Below are 20893 nucleotides of genomic sequence, written 5' to 3'. Positions count from 1 at the left end.
TCCTGAGCAGCAATAGCAATATTAGCAGTAGACTTATTCTCAATGTTCTTGTGAGTTATGGGACCCTGGAAACTCAGGGATTTTGCCGCCGTCCTATGGTCTGGCTGAAGACCTGGTATAATTGTGAGTGGCTACAGGTCAGTTGTGCTTACTGATGCCAGATTCTGGTGCAGGCAAGCCCAGGTTTCTGTTCTGATGTCTTTGCTGTGGATGATGTCCCTCCAAGCATAGGGAGTCAGTCTGTGACATTGCTGCCACCAGGTGTCTTAGATGCTGCTACTGCTGCTGTTGGCACAGGTGCTCCTGCATGTATAAAGTAGGGAGGTGGAATAGAATTGGTGGTGGTGTTGTGCCCCTTCCCCTGGGGTGGTGAATCACAGCTTGATCACAACTGGCACAGTGGCAGGGTGAAATGGGGAGCCATGCTGGGATCTCTCAGGCACAGCACTGGTTGCAGTTGCACATACTTCCCCTTCAGTGCTAAGACAAAGTTGTATTTCTTGCTTGCTGAAGCTTCCTCAAGTAGCAGTTCTTTCAGGACGTGTCGAATTGATTTACTCAGACCAAATGGTGACCGATGGAGGCTTCTGTCTGTTCCCACTCTGTTGGATCATTTAGAGTTTTATTTCCCTCCTTTCCTTCCTGTCTGTCAGTATACCCAAGTATCTTACCTGTCAAGATATGTAGAATTTTTCTTTATTTCTGACATTCAAGCAGCAGCAATAAACTGGTGTATGCTTTCTGTATCACTCCTCTGTAACAACGGTAAGAGAAAGGACAAGAAGCACTTGTATTTTTGGTGTGCTTTTAACAAACTAGCTGCATCTTCTAATGAATTTAGTGCTGTCCTACTGTTGTTGTGCATTGAAATGTCAAAAATGAGAACAAGAAGGAAATTATCAAATCATTGACATATTTTTCTTTGCTCTCCACATAACCATCCAGTGAAAAATTTTGAAGGTCAATGCTTTTCACCAGGAAACTGACAGCTAATGGGAGTAATCCCTCAGTGTTTCACTTAGACTGACTACTTCTGTACTTTCCTGAAACTTAAAGCATTTTTAATACCTTACAGAAGAGGAAACCTACAACAATTACTTACCTCATACCTTCTAGAGTTCTTGATTAAGGGTAACTGGTTGAAGCCTACTCTTTTCTGTTGTGTTGGATATGTATGTTATGCTGAAGTGTTACCTGTCTGTAGCTGATGTGGAGACTTGCCAAGCAGCTATATGAAATTATACTTTGAGTAGGTAAACATTAACTTGGCAGTGTGTTGCATTCTGCTGCCTGTCAGGAACTCTGTCTTCCATCTTCGGACTCACAGGAGGAAAGTGATGAAAACCCTGTCAGGAACTCTGTCTTCCATCTTCAGACTCAAAGGAGGAAAGTGATGAAAATGTTCAGGGTATCTCGCTTACAAGGAGGACATTGAGGTGGTAGGTCATGACACAAGTGGTGACAGGTCTGGAGCACAAGTCTTACGAGGAGTGGATGAGGGAGCTGGGGATATTCAGCCTGGATACAAACTTCTGGAGCAGCAGCTCTTCAGCTCTGTTTAATCAGTTGTTCTGTGTTCTGTGGTTTGTAGAAAGCATACTGGTGGAGGGATCTGGACAGATTCTTGATCAGTTTTTGTTGCTGTACCTGGATGTGTTTTGAACAGTTTCTTTCCCCTCCTTTTTTCTCTCTACTTAGTTGTTTACACTGGAAAGTTTTAAGTGTTGACACAGAAAAGTAGATGCAGTTCTTGTGCGTTGAGACTTCCATTTCTAGGGACCAACTGTGTAATGCTGGATGATTTTGAAGCTCAGTGGCCTCTTTGTTGGTCGTTTGTTAATCTAGCTCAGTGGTTACTGTGCTCTTTTTTGCATCTTAACTGCTAGATTTTTTCAGGATGAGAACACTGCAGCCTACAAAGCCTCAGTTCCATTAACAGTGCCGAGTATCAGAGCGCAGGCTTGCGAGCTTCTCCTCTGATGACCCCTCATTAACCTTGTCTAAAAGGCTTGCAAAGCCTTTCTCATATGCTGCAGAAATGCACACAGAAGGACATTTGTCTGTTCTGTATACTACTTCTTCCTCTGAATAATAGGCTGGGAGCCACAATGTCTTCACTCGAATGTTCAGACCTTTGGAACGCTTGATAAAATGCTGCTTGCTCTAACCTCGGCACAGAGATAATTTACTGTGCTTGTGATTCAGACTATCTATAATTCAACAGCACTTTGAAGTCTCTCATGGCTGTACATTTTCACATCACACCACTTGAAGACGGTTCATTGCTACTAATTTTTCTAGTGCATCTCTTTGATAAAAGCTTCATACCGTTGCTGTAGTGTAGTTAAAAGTCACAAAGCAACAAGCACTGACTGTCCCTGCAATATAGCTAAGTATAATTTGTGGATCTGGTGCTAGGGATATGCAGAAAACTAGTAAAACCTGTCTCTAGTGTGTGAAGTGTCCAGTCTTTGTTTCCTCTTTACTGATTATCTTCCTAATACTGTGTCAGAGGGAGCAGCTCTGTTGTGTAGCAGCTCACCCACTGAGCTTTTTTTAACAACAAAATCCAGTTTAAAGCTGACTCCTGTCTCTTGTGAGTCTGCTTCTTGGTAGAAGATGGGAGATCATGGGAGGTTTTCTCATTCTGGATTGTTCTGTTGTGCATGAAGGTTCCCTGGCACTATGGCTATGCTAATTGTACTCGAGTTAAGAAACTGAAAATCACCTTTGACGATGTGTAACAGGAGTTAGCAGATGTAGTTCCTTCTATGTAGATTATTTACCTTGTTTTCCACTTGCTTGGGATCCTGTAGCATCTGTTTGAGGGTGAAGTGCAGTGTGCCACTTCTGCAAAACTGTGCCCACTTAATGCCAGCTGAATTGTCCTAGACTTCAGCTCAGGCCGTTAGGTGTCAGTGAGTAAAAACGGACCTTGGGCTGAGCCTGGCCTCTCTGGAGACCAGGCTGAAAGGATGGGAGCAGAGGATAGTGTCTGGCTGAGGAGACTCCTGCTGCTCCAGGTGTGGTGGTGAGCTGTGCTTTGAGATGTGCCATCTCCTGCCACAATGGTAACAGGATGGAACTCAGAGGGATGTGGAAGGTGAGAAAGGAAAGCATGAGAAATCACTCAGTAAACTCAACAGCGATGTGAGTTGAAATTTAAAATTAATTTAGGTGCCAGAAATGTATTTTCTTTCCTCATTAGGGATGCTGAATAGATAGGAAGCCTTGGCTTAAGCAGATCACCACAGGAATACATGCATATTTTGCTGATGGGCTTTGTTTTTTCTGGCTTGGTGTACAATAGCTAATCTTAGGCGTGGGGGGTTGTTTTTTGTTTGGGTTAGTTTGTTTTACCTTTATATGAGGCACATAGATCCAGGGGTAAAGGGCAGGAACAGTTCTGTGTGTAATCCATGCTCCTGTACATGAAGGGTATCAGTGAAAGAGTAAGCTTAGACCTGGTTTGTCATGAATGGCCAGAATCCTGTTTTACACTGAAGAATGCAAACACCTCTGATAGCTCTTTCCTGACTAAAAGAAATCTGATGGGAAGTACATGGAAACAGCCAAGAGAAGCTTATTCAATTGTTCTGAGCTGAACAATTGTTTCATTTGCTGCCAGTCTCCTTTCAGGCCCCTGGCACTGCAGAGCCAGGCTCACGTGCTGGGAAGCATTGCTGTTTGTCCTGGCTTGTCAAAACAGTTTAATGTGGGTGGAAAGGAATGAATGAAGTGAGCAGACTGCACTCGGTGCCTCTGTTTCGGTGTTCCAAGGGCAGCCCATGATTGGGCTCTGACACTTAAGTCCTCCAGGGAAGTTATCAATTTGGGAAGAACAATGCTGTCCATTTTATAAGATAGTTAAATCCATTTTAGGAAGGAAGCTCTGCTACAGTTTTACAGCTTTGTGTATTCTTAAATATTTGGGCAATATCTGCTCAGCATGTGCTAGCTGAGCTACAAGAATCTGATTTGCTAACTTCTAGACTTAGGACTTTGTCTGCCTAAATTTGCTTCATTGTAATAAAAAGACTGGGGGAAGAGTGAGTGCCCATTTTTAAATTGCTGGGAATTCCAAAACAATTTGGTTGTTGAAGGCTAGGATACCAGGCTGTATATTATTAATTGTTCTTCAAGTGGTGTTTTATTTGTAAAATTGTTCAAATTTCCCAGGCTTATGAAAAGCATCTTGGATCTTTCTCTTGAGTTTCTGGCTGTTTGATTTAAAAAGAAAATGAAAAATCAAAGAATGCATTAACAGGCTTAAACTAATCTTGTACTTAGTGAAACTGGAATGTTAATTTGTGAAACCTCTATTTTTGCTTTCAGATGTAAACAGCAAATAGGAGTTCAGATGGTCCATGTACCTGTTTAGACCATGAGTTCTGTAAGAAAAAGGCTGCAGGGGGTAACCCTGCTTATCTGATTCACCCTTGTGCTAATCAGATCAGGAGGAGTGCTTATTTTGAATGATATGCTGTGAATCTGATGACAGCTGTGGAGGTGGAGCTGAGGGCCTTGTGTTCCTGCAGACTCCTGCCCCAAGTAGCTGCTCTGCTGGGAGGACACACCTGGGCTTCGCGCCTGCAGACTCCTGCCCCAAGTAGCTGCCCCAAGTAGCTGCTCTGTTGGGAGGACACACCTGGACTTCTCAGCCTCCTGGCACATGTACTGATCACTGAGCTGTGAAAGCTGTTCCCTTCCCAGAGAAAAACACTGCTTTAAATTCTCATGAAGTGATGATTGCTTCTTTCTCTCTAAGCTGCGCTGTACAGCGACTCTGATTTCCATGTGATACCAGGGCCCTCAAAGCAGGTGTACCTTGTATGGCTGGCAGCATTGTAGCTCAGCCTCCCAAGTTACATCTAGCAGTTTTAGTAGCTGCAGCTGCTTAAGTTGTATTTTTGTAGAAGGCTGGCATAAAGTTGGCACTTTAGACCATGCTGCAAGCTAAAAGGATGCCAAAATGTAGTGTCAGCAGATGGGCTTTGTGAGTCCATCTCTGTGCAGCCTGGGAGAGTTTGCTGCCTGAGATGTTTGTAGGGTCCAGGTGAATGGAATACTCAAGTTTTGAGAGTGGCCTTGTCACTTCAAAGTTGTACATCAGCTTGCAGACCAACGATTTGCAAGTTGCTTTAGAATGTAGTTCCCAGATCTCTAACCAGTCCTTGTGTATACAGATTCATTTTGTTGGTTCAGTCATACAGGAGATCCATTCTTTTCCTGAATGCTGGGGCTGGGAGTTCTCTTCACGCACATTCACACTTTTCTGTAACCTAGCATTTGTATTCCTTTAGGGGAAGGATATAAACCCTGTCATGGGTGAGTGTGGGCTGTGTCCAAGGCAGTGAGGACAGTAAAAGGCAGTATGCATTGCTGGGCTCAGGAAACAAGTGGCCTCTGTCTCTCTCTCACAGCTGTTTAACGTGCACCTTTGCTGCTGCAGGACGTACCAAAGGGTGCAGGGTTTCCTTGGCTGTGAAAACAGAGCTGCCTCCCTGGATGTTAGGTTTGGGCCCCTGTTTTGTCCAGGCTTCTCCCAGATCCTTGGGGCACTGTGGCTTTCAAACGAGTGTTGTATTGCTTAATATATTGAAACTGTCTGATGTTTTTTTCCAGTGGCAGCACTGAAGTGTTGAGTGTGTGTTAAACTCACAGCTGTGTTTGCAGGAACACCATGCTGCCATTATGTGACCAGGAAGAGGAATGAGTCACAATGTGGGTGCCTTGATAAGAGTGATTACCACTTGTTAATTCCTATTTGGAGCCAGTAGTACAGGGGTAGGGAGAACTGGAATAAAGCCCTTAAGGGAGATTAGGTTACACAGATGAGGATGAAACGAAATACACTTAGCTTGACATTAAGTCAAGCGTAGTCTGAAGCTGGTTAGTACTGTTAGTGCTAGATAACTTTTTAGTCTGCACCAAATAAAGGAAATTTAATCCAAATGTGTATCTTAAATTTAGGTTTGGGGCAAAAATGAATTCAAGCGTTCATATTGACTATTTAAAAGTGCTGTAAAAGTAATTACTGCAGCTTTTTTTGGTCTAATGACCATATAATAGCTGGATTTAGAGCTATACAGTAGTTCTAAATGTGGATTATATGGGACAAATGCAGAGGCTGAGAATACTGCTTTATTTTACTGTGAGAAAGACTTACTATGACTTTTATATTGTTTAGAACATTGAGTGTTTCTTAGAAGCACGTGTGTCTGGTCTGCTGTACCTGTTGCAGCTCACTCCTGTTCTGTCTCTGCAGTTGGAAGCAGTTAAGATTTGAACACAGCTGTTTATTGTAGTGAGAGGAAAGCTATCAGATGGGCAAGACAAGCTGTTTATTGTAGTGAGAGGAAAGCTGTCAGATGGGTAAGACGACTCAGATGGAAGTACTGATTACTTATTACAAAAGCCCAACACCTAAGCAATGGCTCAAATTTGTGCAAGTCTGAAGGAGTGGGAAGAGGTGCAGATTGTTGCAGAGTGAAGTGGTTGCAGGATTGAATGCGTTTGGTGTCTGTAGATTTGTGAGGTTTAAGGATTTAGCATCTTCCTAAGAGTAACAAAAGTGAGTGAGTGACATGCATAGACACCAATAAGAAACTGATCCCTGAGATAATTCCAAACCTGTTTTCAAACTTTCACCTGGAGGAATTGTGCACTTCTGAAAATTGGAGCTTCATCTGTAAATGAAGTTTGTCTGTGCCCAAAGATATTCTGTGAACCTCTTCGGAAAAGTTAATGATCTAAGTGAATATAGGATGGTGTGGATATTAGCAGGGCTGAATTGCATTGAGGAAACACATCACCTGTAAGCAATGGAAGAGGAATTACTGCTGGAGGACAGTTGGAGTATAAGTAAACCCTGCATGTTTTTGCTGCCTCATTTCAATGGAAAAGAAAATGCACAGTCAGCTGACTTAAAATTATTACTCAGATTTGACAAATAGGTCACTGTTGGTTGCTAAATAACAGTTAGAAACAGTGATTCTAAAATTCTTGACTTTAGGCAAATCCTGAAGTTAAATATTTTTTTAAAGCAAACTGCATATGGATCCAGTGTGTCAGTCAGTCACTCTTGAGTGGTGTGACCAGTGCGTTGGTAATGTGTTGGGAGCTGAGAGCACTGAAGGGCACAGGGAGACTCTTCTCTTTGGGATGTGCCACTGGCAGTCTTGGTGGTGTCTAGCAGCCATTGTTGGTAGGTAATATGGCAGTGCTGTCCAAGAATGCTTTTTTGTGCTCTGTCTCTGTCTGAAAGGTTGCTTTCTGTCTCCAGTGAGTTACGGGTTTGTCGTGAGGTTACAGGAAATTTGCCCAATCATGAAGTTCTGCTTTTAATAAAAGAAAATTCAGCTCGTTCCCTTGGTCTTCTACAGTTGCAAGTACATGGTGTGTGTTGAAGGGGTTTGGTGTGCCCCTGTGTGGAGGCTGATCCCTTGTGTTGGTACTCAGTGGTCTGGGTATAATGCATAGAGATGATGAAAGACTATTATGTACGACGTGCGCGAGAGATGCTACAAATGACCTGGTTTTATCCTCAAACACTGAAGCGTTCAAGGGTAGACATTATGTCCCATTTCTACCTCAAGTCAGGCAGCAACTGAATTTATTAGGAGTAAGGGAGGAGGAAACAAGAAGAGGAGTTAATCTGAAGACTTGCTATTCTTACCTCTGAGAGCAATATATTATAAAAGACTGCTATAGATTTGTTTAATATAGGCTATTTAAAGGTAATTGTAAACTTAGTGGCATTTAAGACAGCTGATTCTTGTGTGTAGCCAACTGCTTTTCAAGTTGTTGCCTCTCTGAATCAACAAAGCAAACCTTTCTGATGTACCTTTTCTTTCCCATTAGGATCGGAAGCTGACCAAGTCAGAGCGACAAAGATTTAAGGAGGAAGCTGGGATGCTGAAAGGGCTTCAGCATCCCAATATTGTCAGGTTCTATGATTCTTGGGAGTCTACAGTCAAAGGAAAAAAGTGTATAGTTCTTGTGACAGAGCTCATGACGTCTGGAACATTGAAAACGTAAGTAAATTAAGACATGTCAAAGCATTTGTCTCATTAGCATGGAATCGGAGCCCTAGAAATAGATCTTGTTTCAGATGGGAACAGAGCCCTTTTTCTGGGGGTACCCTCCTGTGAGAACAGCCTGGTGTGAGGGGAGTCTCACTAGCACTGCAGGGTGTGATAGAACACCTGTGAAGTTACCAAGCCTGTCAGATTCTTCTCTGCAGTGTCCTGGTATGCAAAAAGCTTTGGGATGTTAGGTGCTCAGGAAGACCATCCTCTTGTTTTCACTTCTCAGAACTTTTTTTCTCTCCAGCTGCTTTGCATTTAGCACGAACTGGTTTGTAAAGTTCAAAACACCAATCAGTTCACATCTTTTGGAGGTTTTGTCTGTTACTACAATCAAATCTGTAAAAAGAAAAATACCACCGCGTGGTGAAGTAGTACCTAAGGGAACCCGAAGGCACAGAAAAAGCCTCTGGGGGATTTTCCTAAGTCACTGCCTGTTGAGGTCTTGGAGAGGCATTCAGATCCTAAACGTGTGAGCAGGCTGTGGGAGCTGGAAACAATTTGCCATCTCTTTGGTTAAAATAGCCTCTGGATGTCTCGGGGCTCTTTTTTTCCTGTCTGTATTAATAGCCACAAGTGGATATACTTAAGAAAAAAATAAGGCTCTTTGGGAGTCTGGACTGCAATTACAGTGAAGGGTTTGTCTCTTGAAATAGTACTGAGCACTGAGGATGCTGCAACATTCTTTAGGCATATATTCAGGGAAGACTTTTCTGAGGTGGTTTAAGGTATTTCAGATAAAATAATAGATCAGTTGTTTTGTGTGCTGTTTCTGGACTGTAATAAAGTCAAAATTTTGCAGCTCTTATGTGGATGCCTTTAAATAAAATTACCTTCTTTTGTGCTAAATGTGTGGTGTTAGGTTTAATCTTTTTGTTCCTTTCTTACTCATTCATCCCTCTCATGTATTTTAATATTAGGATTGGATTGTTATGTGGTGGCATAATCAAGATGATGAAGTAATAACAATTATAAAGTAGGGTGTTGGTAGGAAGAAATACCTCAGATTTGCTGTTTATAGGATTATTTGGTGCTTGGAAGTATTTTTTATTTTATCCAAGAAGAACTAATAGGCTCTTTAACTGAAGCTCTTGTAAACTGTAGAGTTCCAGGTGGGTTTTTCCCCCCACTCTTACATAGTTTGTGGTATAATTGTGATTTGGTTTATTCTTGGCCACTTCACTTGAGATGTGACAGGTAAACTATATGGGGAATTTCTGGGGTGCCCAATTTAATGTCAGTTATTTCATGTGCTTGTGCCATGCTCCTGGATTTACACTGCACACGTGTTTGCTTAGGATATTTGATTGGCTTCTGTATCTTTTTTCCTGCATGTTTGCATCACCTGCATTTAATAAAAGTGATACCTTCCTCATTTTGAGACTTGGGACATAGACATGGTTGTTACTTGATGTAAAATGTGAACAGAAGAGAAGTGTGGTCATGTCTTAAATTTTCTCCCTTTTTTTTTTCATGTTTGTAGACATTTAGATATGCATACCCAGAAATAATTTTAGAAGTTTGTGAACTCATACTTTTCAAATGCTCTCTAATTTTCTAACTTGGCACAAAGAAAAGTCCCCAGACTTGTGTATATGAATGGAAAAGTCTTGCAACTGAACTTCTTTACGTCCTTTTGTAAAGAATAAGACTGCTTTCTGACATTGTGTGCTATCATGGAATTAAAGTGCTGGGAAAAATGCAGTTGTCTGTTTTAAATTTTAATTATACAGTTAAGACAACAATGTTTAATCAGACTTAGGTCTCAGCCACTGGTTTTGTCTAAGGCCTAGATGAAAGTGTGTCTAGTGTGTGTTCCTGACGCTTGAAATGAACGTGTTAGCTCTCCGGTGGAGCACATGCCTTCATAGCTACCTCTGCTCGTTTAGTTGGGGTTCCTATAGCTCCTTGAGCTGAGGTGTTACAGGTCTGCAGCCTTCCTGCTCAAACAAAAAAGTAAAATCCAAACTTGAGACAGAAAAATAAACCCCAGTTCCTGTTTCTCTCTATTCATTGTGACTAACTGTTAAGGAAGCCTCATCTTACTTTGCGTTCTGAGCAAAGGTCAAATAGTTTCTGTTTTGAATTGAATAATACCCTGTCAAATAGTCAGGAACTGCATTGAGGTGGGACCAGGTTCCCTGGAGGGCCTGCAGAGCCACTCTGTGCTCTGTGAGGAGGGCTGAGGGGAATGGGCTTGCTCATCCTGAAGAAGGTCCTTGGAGGCAGATGTCACAGCAGCTTCCAAGGGCTCTGTGCAGTGGTGCTTGGGGGGTTAAAAACGACAGGCATACACTGAAACAAGACATTCAGACTGAGATAAGTCTCCAGTCTTGGAGATACCAGAAACCTGGCTGGATACAGCCCAGAGCAACCATGGCTGACTTTGTGCTGACCCTACCCTGAGGAAAAACTTAGGATTGAAGATACCTCAGGAGTTTTCCAGTCTGAGTTATCCTGTGATAGTAGGAAAATTGAAAACATACTGCATAGTAGGGTTGTCTGTGTATTGTTGTGTTTGTGTGCTTCCATTTTAAATTGGTTTCTGCATTAAATGACATGTAACTTAGTTCAGGACAGTGTTAGGGAGAAATGGCAGCAGTACTGCAGGGTGCTGGGTGCTGGCTGGACCTAGGTCCTTCCATGGTGAGAAGCTGGCAGGAGACTAACATATTTGAAACCAAGAATGTAATTAGGGATTCCAAATGCTGAACTGAAGTGCCCCTACCATGTGATCTCTGGAACAGTCCCAAGGGAGATGAATGAGGGTTGTGTCGCTAGCAAGAATTCATGTGGTAGCTGATGTGATTTAGAACCTCCTTCAGTTTGTCTCCTTCCTTGTCTTGGCTTTTTCCCTGCCTGTCTTTACACTGAAACTTGATTTTCCTCTGGAACTGTGTCCCAGTTGCTTTTACAGATCTGTTTTCTGAGCAGGTTTATTGCTAGCAACTTGATTTTTCCAGATCTTCTTTTGAACTGGAGAAATTAAAGTCAAAAGGATTAATACTCTGCATTTCTATGTTGGCATTGATTCAAGCGATTTCATCAAGACTTTATCGCCTGGTTAAGTGGATATGCAGAAGAGACTGAACTCTGCTACAGAATAACTGAACATGACTTGCTTTTATTTGGAGATTGTAGTTGCTAGAGTCCCTGCTGCTCACAGTATTTCCTACCAGTCTTGCAGTAGTGTGAAACTGGTCTTTACCTGAGACGGAGTAACACTGGCTGAATCCTTGCTCTACAGAGCATGCTGGTTCCTTTCTCTAAATGTATTTCAACCCACACTTTTTCAAAAGGATGAAAACAACTCTTCAGCTCAAATTGTTACCCAAAGAGAGGTCGTGAGAAAACACTGCTGGAAAGCACTGGAATACTGTCATAGGCTATTCACCTTGTGGCATCTCTCATCTGTTGATGGAATAAAATTGTAGTCTTAGGTCACAAGCACTGGAGAATATTTTTGGTATGAAATGTGACTCGTCTGACATGGGATTTCAAGAGTGACAAGAGAACAGTTATGGTTGGGTCACATCCTACCTGCAAAGGGATCCTGACTTCATCTGTGAACTCTTCCACCTCAGCTGTTTGGCAGGGCCTCACCAAAGGTTTCTCTGCCCTGTCCATGTCTGTCCATAGTTGTGAAGTAAGGAGTACAATCAGTTGGATTTGGGTGATCAAACCTTGTCCTGCACCAGAGAAGTAATCTCTGAAGCTTTCCAATTTGCTTGACAACTCGGCAAGAAAATCTGAAGCAGATTTAAAGTGTAATCTGGAAACATTGACCATAGTGCTTGGACTAGTGTTGAGAATGAAAGATTAATGACTTAAGATCTCTTGCACATTTTGCCACAACCCTGTACTTAGCTGGTTGTTATTAGCATTTCTGGATCTAGTGATCCACCTCCCCACCCAGTTATAGTCATCCAGGTAGGGGTGGTAACTGTTAAAGCAGTTAAAGACAGAAAACGTTGTTGTCGTGCATGAGCCTTGAACTCTTTGTGGTGGCAAACTGTCTAGTTCCCGTAGGATGATTTTGTATGCAGATGATCTCTTAGCTATAGATCAATCTTTCCACATTGATCTTTCACCAGTTTAGTCCCCTGGTTAGAAGAAAGGGGATAGGTTTTAGGTGGGGGAATAATCTCTTGAAATGCTCAGGCAGGTTTTAAAATAGAAGGTGGAGTTGAAATTTGTGCATGTCTTAAGTACTGTTTCTTTGCTTTAGAACAGCAAGTGGCATAGCAAAATCTACTACTTGTTAGCAGAAACTGTTTAACCTATTGTTACTCTTTTCATTAGGTACTTGAAAAGATTTAAAGTGATGAAAATCAAAGTACTGCGAAGCTGGTGCCGTCAGATACTGAAAGGCTTGCAATTTCTGCACACACGCACCCCTCCCATCATTCATAGAGACTTGAAGTGTGACAACATCTTCATCACTGGCCCCACTGGATCAGTCAAGATTGGAGACCTCGGGCTGGCCACTCTGAAACGAGCTTCTTTTGCCAAAAGTGTGATAGGTAAGCCTGTCCTGTTTTGGAGGCCACTGAGCCTGCCTACCTCTTTGGACACTCGATGAGCTTTCCTTAAAAATGTGTTTCAAAGGTACATGGCCACAGCCTGACAACATGCAGGTTTTGTTTCTTGGTTGCTGAGGTCGTTCTGTGTCCCGATGATTACACGTTGACGTTTTGGTTGTGCTTTTGATATTTGTATAGTAACATTGAGTATTTGGAAGTATAGGGTCCTTGTCCTGCCCAACAGTTTAGAGCAACATTGTTGATAAAACCACTCTTGGCAATGTATAAATCTCAGCTTCCATATGATGCTGCTTCAAGAAATGCACAAATAAGTTTTGGTGACCAAACAACATTTTGATATTCAGCGTAACATTAATCTGAGAGCCAGATTTGGTTTTTATTGTCACTAGGGGTTAATATTACATCTCTTACAGTTTGTGAGTAATGAGAAACTAAGATATCTCAAAGAAAGACAAATCCACATTCTGTAGGTTCCTTGAGTAAGGCATTATACCACAGTCTCACTGTGATATTATATAAATATATTTGATATTGGCTAAGTTAGAAGGGTGCATTGGGGAAGTATTGCCTGATACTGGCTCTGCTCTTGTGAGTCCTCTCATAACCTTGTTCAGAAATTGGTGAGATGGAGCTAAGTGTAGTCTTTTCTTAAGAATTCTTGAAAGAATTGGTTTTATCAACTTTGTTTTCATAGTTGGGTGAATAGACTGCAGGGAACGAAGTTTTTCTCACTCTCAGTATTGAAAGCTTGCTAAAATGCAGCATTACTCAACAGTCCTATGCCAGATTCCTAGATGGAATCAGTGGTGTATACCTGCAAATTCTCGCGAGCTGCCGCTGAAATATTTCCTGCTTCTTAACCAGGTCAAATATTGATAGGAAAGAAAAGTATATAGTGTGGAGAAAAAAAAAATTATTTTTTTTTCTTAAGCCTACTTGTCATATCCTCAAATTTGTCATTGGAAAGCTACCACTTCATACCTAGATCTGTTGGCCTTTGGATAAATGACTGCAGTTACATTCTGGTTTTGGTTCAGTGTGGCAAAAACAAGCAATGTGGCTATAAGCTGTCCTGAATCTGGTGTCTGCAGGAAATAATTCTGTGCTTAAATTTACAAAAAGCAAACTTGCATCTCTGGCTTACAGTGAATCTGATCATCCAGTGCAGTCCCTTTGTTTCCGGAGGGGATGCAGTGATACTTCACTGGGCAATAATTTTCTGCACACTATTGAAATGGGACTTGTTGAATCTCACGCTCTATGCCTGTAACTCAATCTCTCTGTATTTCTGAGTATTTTTGACTGTAGGATGTCCCTCACTAATGCCTGTATCTGCAGTAGGCCTATAAATATACTGCAGGTGGGAAGGTAAGTATGTGAAGAAAAGGGCTCTGGTGAGTGGCCTTTGCAGAAAATTACCTTTTATCCTCTCTTCACAGAGATTTATATTTGTAACAGCAGAGTTTTTCATTGCAAGGCCTTACCTGAACCATTGTACTTCAGAAAGTAGATGGAGAGCACAAGGTCAGAGACTAGCTGTGGGCTCTTACCAGTACTACCTCTTTTGCAGCAGAGGGCAATTGGGTAATTTTTAAACAATGTGCCTCCTTTCTTACAGGGAGATAAGGTAAGTGTCTTAACTCTCCTTAGTATTTGGTTTGCAGCCTATGGCTAGTCTGCAGCTTCCCCTTCTCTCATCCCTTCCCTTTCCATTTGACTCCAGGCTGATCCAGTCTGTTCTGATATTCGTATCAACTAACACCTAAATCAGGAGTCACGTCAGCCCTTTCATGCCATTCTTACTCCATAAAGGCCTTGCAATGGAAGACTCACGGAGTGTGTTGATGCAACAGAGTCACTAAGGGTTTCCTCCCTCTTCTTTTTGCCTCCACTTTCTCTTGTCTCACAGGTCTGCCCATCCGCTGCCTCCTGCGGTGAGTAACGCCAGCAGCCTCTGCTCGCGTTGAGACATTTAGAGTCTGAATCGTTCTTTTAATTTAAGGTACCCCAGAGTTCATGGCCCCCGAGATGTATGAGGAGAAATATGATGAGTCCGTTGATGTATATGCTTTTGGGATGTGTATGCTAGAGATGGCCACGTCTGAGTATCCTTATTCCGAGTGCCAAAACGCTGCGCAGATCTACCGCCGAGTGACCAGCGTAAGTGCCTCCTCACTGCTGAGTCTAGAGCTTACTGCTGCTAGCAGCCAAGGAGTACAGCTGGGGAGCACCACTACTGTGCAAGTGTGTGTGGGGAGAAAGAAGCTGACGAGGTTTTTTGGGACGTGAAGGAGTTACAGGGTGGTCGAACTTACCAAACATCTGTCAGAGGCCTGTGAATGCAAATCAGATTTTGCATGTGTTTATACTCTTCCTTCAGTATATAAGAAGGTATTACATAGGGTTTAAAAAATACAACCCACCAGCAACCCAGCCCAAACAACAAAACACATTAGAACAATAACAGATTATTTTCTAAGCCACTGGGGGATGGTGGAAGTATTTCGGTCTTGAAGATTCACTGGTAACTTTGTTCTCTGTAATAAAGCTGGATCACAGATTCAGAGCACTTTGGCTTAGGTGCCTGCCAAGGCAGATCATAAATTGTTACTCAGAGTGGTTTTAACAGCTTCCTGAATTCTGAGTGGCCCTTAGCTGCTGTGTGTTGGGGGCACATCTTACAATGATGCAGTGGAAACACTTGATAAATAGCAGGAAGGCATTCCAGCCTGGTGAGTGCTGGCAGGTGTAGTGCTGCTTCGTGGGGGGAGCCAAGTAAGGCTGAGAGGGCAAACAGGAGATTGGAGTTGGCCTGTCTGACTGGACTAAGGGGAACCTACAGACCTTCAGCATGGGAAGCAGAACTGTAGTGCTGGAAATGTGCAGTGTGGTTGTCTGGATTTACTTGTTGATCTCTAAGGCGATGTCATGAAGACTATAGCAGTGCAGTAAAACAAACTGCACTTTCAAACTTCTGATCTAAGCATCCCACAAAAATATGAGGTGGGTGCTTGGGAAAGTGAAGCCTTGTATTGGGTTTCTCAGAATACCTGTGTGTGTGTGCAGGGGAAGGAGAGAACTCCAGACTTACCTCTTTCTTTGGTGCATAGACAAGTGAATTCCTGTTAACTTTGGTGTGCATGTTGTCTTGGAGAAGTTGTGGATTTAATAAACAACTTGCTTAGCTTTGAGAAAATAAAATGCTTTCTTATTCCTGGTGCCTCATGCTATAAAAGGCAGATATAATTCCTGACTTACAGATGTGGAAAGAAGGGTCTTCATGTCAGAAGCAATAAATTCTGAAGGAAGGCTTGCTGAAAGAAAAGGCTGTCTCTTGTTTGAAGGAGAATATTGGTGGGGCACGGGAGGAAGAAGAAAGAAGGGATAAGTGGTCATTTTGGGGTTTTTGAACACATGTTAAATGTTTTTATATACTTATATGTACACACACAGTCCTTTTGCATGTTGGTGGACTTTCATGTTGGTGGTGAAATCTGTAATTTTCTAGAGATGAAGACTAGGCTGAAGTCCAGCCTTGACTTCACAGTCCTTTTGCATGTTGGTGGACTTATCTGTAATTTTCTAGAGATGAAGAACTAGGCTGAAGTCCAGCCTTGACTCTGCTTATAGCATAATCTGATCTGCAAACTGTTTGGATCAGTGAAAAACAAAACTAACTATCTTCCACAGCAGTTTTAGTGGTACCTTTTTGCTGTGCTTTTGTATGTGTCTTGACTGAGCCAAAGCAGTGCAATTTGGATGGGCACTTTTTCTCCGAGTAGTTGCCTGAGTGTCCTGCCCATTCCTTAGTGTCCTAGGTATTGGGCTCGTGGTGCCAGTCAGCCTCAGAGACAATCCACAGGTTTTACAGACCTAGCTTTTCCCAAGTCTTTGAAGTACTCAGCAACTGGAAAGCCTTGTAGGGCCTTGTAGCAGAAAAAATTATCTAGAGACTGACCAGGGTTCAACTCACCACTTGGTTATTGTGCTTGGTGCTCCTTTCTCCCTGTTTTTGGTAGACTAGAAATTCTAAGTGGATGGGAGACACTGGTAATTTTTTGATCTGTCCAACACCACCTTCTGCTCTACTGCTGCTGGTTCACAGATCAAATTTAGTAATTGATTGTTTTCCCTACTATTTCATTTTCTGTTTGAGAGCTCTTAAGATGTACTTCAATATGAAATCAAGGAAGTACTTTCAGAAGGAGCAAAGGACAGGAAGGTAAAGAAAATGAAGTGTACATTTAGTTGCTTCTAGGCAGAGAGTGAAAGACAGTGCTTTGATATGTTCAAGTTTGTTTATTTCATTGTAGTTGCAAAGCAGTTTGTTTAAAATAAAACCAACTACAAATGAAACTTGCATATTTTTCATGGGAAGCTTTTAGTGAAGGAAAGACAGTATGATCTGGAAATAGAGCACAAACTGGTCTGAACTGATAATGGAGAATTCAGTGTTCTGTAATGTGGAAAGCAGATCCATATTAGAAAAGTGAAATAAAATACTCTTGGCATTCTTTTTATCATGTCATTGAAAGTTCTGTGAACCAATGTAAAAAAGAACCATATAGTTTTCTGCCCCTATCCTTTGGTCTCTGTTAAAGGATAAAATATTGTCTTTCATTTCAAAGAAGATTTTAGAAGTTTAGATTGTGTCTGCAGTTGTGGGTGAGGGGTGAACCAGTTGGAAATTCAGTACTTGAAAGGACTCTATGAACTATCAATAACAGAGTGGAGCCAGAAAACACCTTCTGGTGTAGGTGACTCCAGCAGCCCTTACCAACATGCTTCCTCCTGCAGCATGTTGGAAGGCGAATGTGGTTTGTGGAAGATGTTTTAGCACCTCCATTTCAACCCCTTTGCTACTCTTTAGGAATGTTTTGAGGTAGCAGCTGTAGTCCTGCTGTGCCTTAAATTGAAAGGATTACTTTAGCTGTATGTGTGTGCAAAGACCAGAGGGAAGGGCAATAAAAATGGTCTGTTACTGAGAGTCATGACAGGTCATGCCATGTGGGAGTGTAAAAACCACTGAACCTCCAATGTGCAGTCACTGCAGGTGATTCCTAGTGCAGTGACTCTTAGTAAGATGCAGAATGACTCTATTAGCTTAAGTCCTTGCTGTTGCTTAGGGCAGAATGCTGTGAAAGGAGTCTTACTGCTCAGGTTATCCTCTCAGAACTGGCCATGGGAATATTAGCTTGTATTTTTTTCTCCCATGTTGGCTGTGCTCTGTCTCCTTCAGGGAGGCCCTGAGCTGCATTGCCTTTGGACCTTAGAGCCTTTGTGACCAGGATTCCTCCAGCTGGGCTGCAGCCTTGCGTTGGGCTGTTTGCCTCAAGTGCCCAGAGTACTCAGCTCTCTTCTGCCTTTTCAGTTCAGGGTCTTCCCTCATGGTTGGGAGCAGTTTTTGGATTAAATAATACAGTTCAGTAAGCAGAGATCTAGAATTTGGACCTAAAGGCTGAAGTTCTTCCCAGAGATGAGGCTTTTTTTGGCCCAGGCAGTTCTTGTTGCTTCCCGTGTCTGCTAATAGCAAAGCTGCATGAGTGTGCTTATAGCAGGACACTTGTTTATGCTGTCTACATTGTCTCACTGGAAAACTGCTGCTTTTCCTTAAAGCAGTGCTGGGGTGAATAGCCTGAATTTTCCCTGACTTGAGAAACAGAAGTGCAATTAAGCTGGTATTCTGGCTCACTTTATCTAGAAGAATTTTATCAATAGGCTAAGCTGGGTAAGCACCTGGTTTAACCAAACTGTTCAGAATTTGTAGGGCTCAAGTTGTTCTGCTGAACTTCGTTGTACGGTTCTGGTAAGGAAGTCAGCAGTTCAACACAGAATATTGACCTCTGGACTTGTATCCTCTGAAATACTGATTCCAGACCCTTTCAGTAGCAGTTTCTTTAGAAAGGAAAGAAATCTGCCTGTCATCACTCAAACAAAAAGGAGCCTAGCCTTCCTCTGAATTTTCAGTCAGTACAGCATTGCCATTCTGTATCCAGACCCCTGGTTTTCCTCATTGCAGCTCTTCTCTGCTGTTCTTTGGAATGCTCCCAAAGAAGTTAGTACCTGCTGCTTAGAGAAATTGCAACTCTTGGCATTTTTGCCTTACTGAGGGATGGGGAAACCTTGGGGGTTTAAGCAGTGTCTGTCTCTTCAGCTGAGACTGTGGGCACTTATGCTGCCTGTGTGGCCTCAGAAAAAAGCCAATCTAAGCCTGCAAGGAATTGGCAAGAAGTTGTGCTGTTAGTAAGGTACTCTTGCCTGCTCCTGTGATTGATTTTTTTCCCCTCTGCCCTCTTGTGCAGGCACATCTCTGTGTGATACACTACTGGATTAGGGAATGGGTCCCTCCTTTTCCTTATTTTTTTACAATTCTGCACCATAGCAAAGCAATACAGACAATTCCAATGCCAACTGTGATCAAGACAGGTCATTCTATTACATACTTGCCTGCCCCAAAAAAAGGAGTGCAAGATGTTGGTAAAATTCAGGAAGGTTTCCCTCTCTGGCTTTGATTCTCTGGTGTTTTTTCTTTGACCTGTTCCATGCATATTTCAATTAAACAGTTTGTCACAGGAGATGTTTAAAATGGGCTACATGTGAATTTAAATGGAAACAAGTGATATTTATAGAAGAGACATCTTAAGTATGGTTTCTTAATTTAGTCTGTTTGGGAAGCAATGCAGCAAAGGCTTAACCAGCTGCAGGAACTTCAGCTGCTTTGCCTGAGCCTCTGTGAGAGCACTGGAGCCCAGGCTGCTGCCCCAAAGCTAGTCAGGCTTTTACCTTGTCCAAGTTGCAGTTACTCCTCCCGGGTGTACTCCAGACCTCTGTTACTTCCACACTGTATTCCCTTCAAGCTTGCTCTTTGCAGCACAGAGCTGACTTCAGTAAGGTGTAGAGTACTGATCACTTGATTGTTAATAGGTGGATGTGCCAAGGTTTGTTTTCTCGGTGATTGACTAGTCCCAAGACGAGTAAAAAGACAACTAATGGGTTTATTAGGCAGATTTATCTCCTCCTTACCTATCATTATCATGAAAACCCAAACATGTTCATTGCAAAACTGTTAATAAGACCATCCTCAGGCTCAACAGTACTGATCACCTGAGTATCAGCAGAAACTTCCCTTTCTCTTTTGCCCCTTCCCATTATATAAACTTACCTTTTAAGGTCTCTTGATGGGCTTGTGCTCTGTACTTGATTTTTTCCACACTTACTTTGACACAGTGAAGGTTTGCACTCGTCCTTTCTGTCACCAGAAGTTGTCCCTCCTCTCTAAAGCAATGTCTGCTGTCTGGGTTGTCCTTAAGATGAGAAGGGGAGGGGGAAAAAAAAGCATTTTGACTCTAAAAAAAATAAAACAACCCCAAATCCAAAAGGTTGTTCTGTACTGAAATGTTCCACAGAATGAGCATAACATTTTTCTTTGTTCTATGGAGCTTAAAAAAGGCCCTAAGGGAGTAAGGTACATAATGAGTAACCTGACTCGGCAGTGTCTGACTGGTTTAAAAATCCTTAATTTCCATGACTGGTGAGAACTGGAACTTACTGGTTAGAGTGAAGGTCATTGTGTTTTCTGGAAACCAGGCAGTTACAAAGTGCTGTGTCAGTTGAGGTAAAACTGATCTTGTCTTGATTGTCCTAAAAGTTAGGCATCATAACTGTCTGGACTAGTCAACTGCTTCATTTTTGCTAGATAATGGGCCAAGCTCTTATTTTCTTTCTCCTGAGGGGTGCCAGGAAGCAAATATAAATGCTAAACCTTTAGATGTACGATTCATTTTACTTGCAGTACTTATTGAATGGTGATGAATGTTGTTTTTTGCTTCCTGGAAGCAATATGCAGCTTTTTTTAGGCATGAATAAAACTTTGTTTCTTTACCTTGAATGACTTAGTTTCTTGATCTCGTTTAGACTGATAAGAGAGACATCCTTCCTGTCAGGGTTTCTAGTGAAAAAAGCACTGGAGAAAAAAAAAGATCACTGGAAAAGTAGGAGAGGAAACCCTTCAACAGAGCAGGTAGTCTTTTGTTAAAGCAGGTACTGAGAGGCTGTAAACCTTCAACCAAGCACAGGAATTGGACTAATTGTAACAGAGGGCAACTCCTGTATTCATTGCATCATTAAGTGTTATAAGGGGGAAAAGATGGAGTCACACTGAACCGACTAAAGAATACTTAAGCTTCTACCACTTGCCTCTTTTAGCTCTTCAACTCAGTTGCAAGTATTTACTGCAACAGCTTTAGAAGTGAAGTGTCTTCC

The 20893-nt window shown here is 42.2% G+C and overlaps 1 protein-coding gene across 1 annotated transcript in view; it reads left to right on the top strand.

The window, feature by feature from the left end:
• Window positions 1-7863: 7863 nt before the first annotated feature.
• LOC103800149 (serine/threonine-protein kinase WNK1-like) overlaps window positions 7864-20893 on the top strand; it is a gene marked incomplete at both ends in the record, with an annotated part of 63093 nt that continues 50063 nt past the window's right edge. The window contains 3 exons of the mRNA XM_009072515.1: window positions 7864-8036; window positions 12390-12610; window positions 14634-14791. Of these exons, the coding sequence (XP_009070763.1) occupies window positions 7864-8036; window positions 12390-12610; window positions 14634-14791 (552 nt within the window). The remainder of the gene's footprint in view (window positions 8037-12389; window positions 12611-14633; window positions 14792-20893) is intronic.

This window comes from Acanthisitta chloris, unplaced genomic scaffold, assembly GCF_000695815.1.
Source record: "Acanthisitta chloris isolate BGI_N310 unplaced genomic scaffold, ASM69581v1 scaffold4254, whole genome shotgun sequence".
NCBI classification, from domain to species: Eukaryota; Metazoa; Chordata; class Aves; order Passeriformes; family Acanthisittidae; genus Acanthisitta; species Acanthisitta chloris.
The sequence above is the reverse complement of the archived record's forward strand: the minus strand, read 5'-3'. Positions and strand labels throughout refer to the sequence as shown.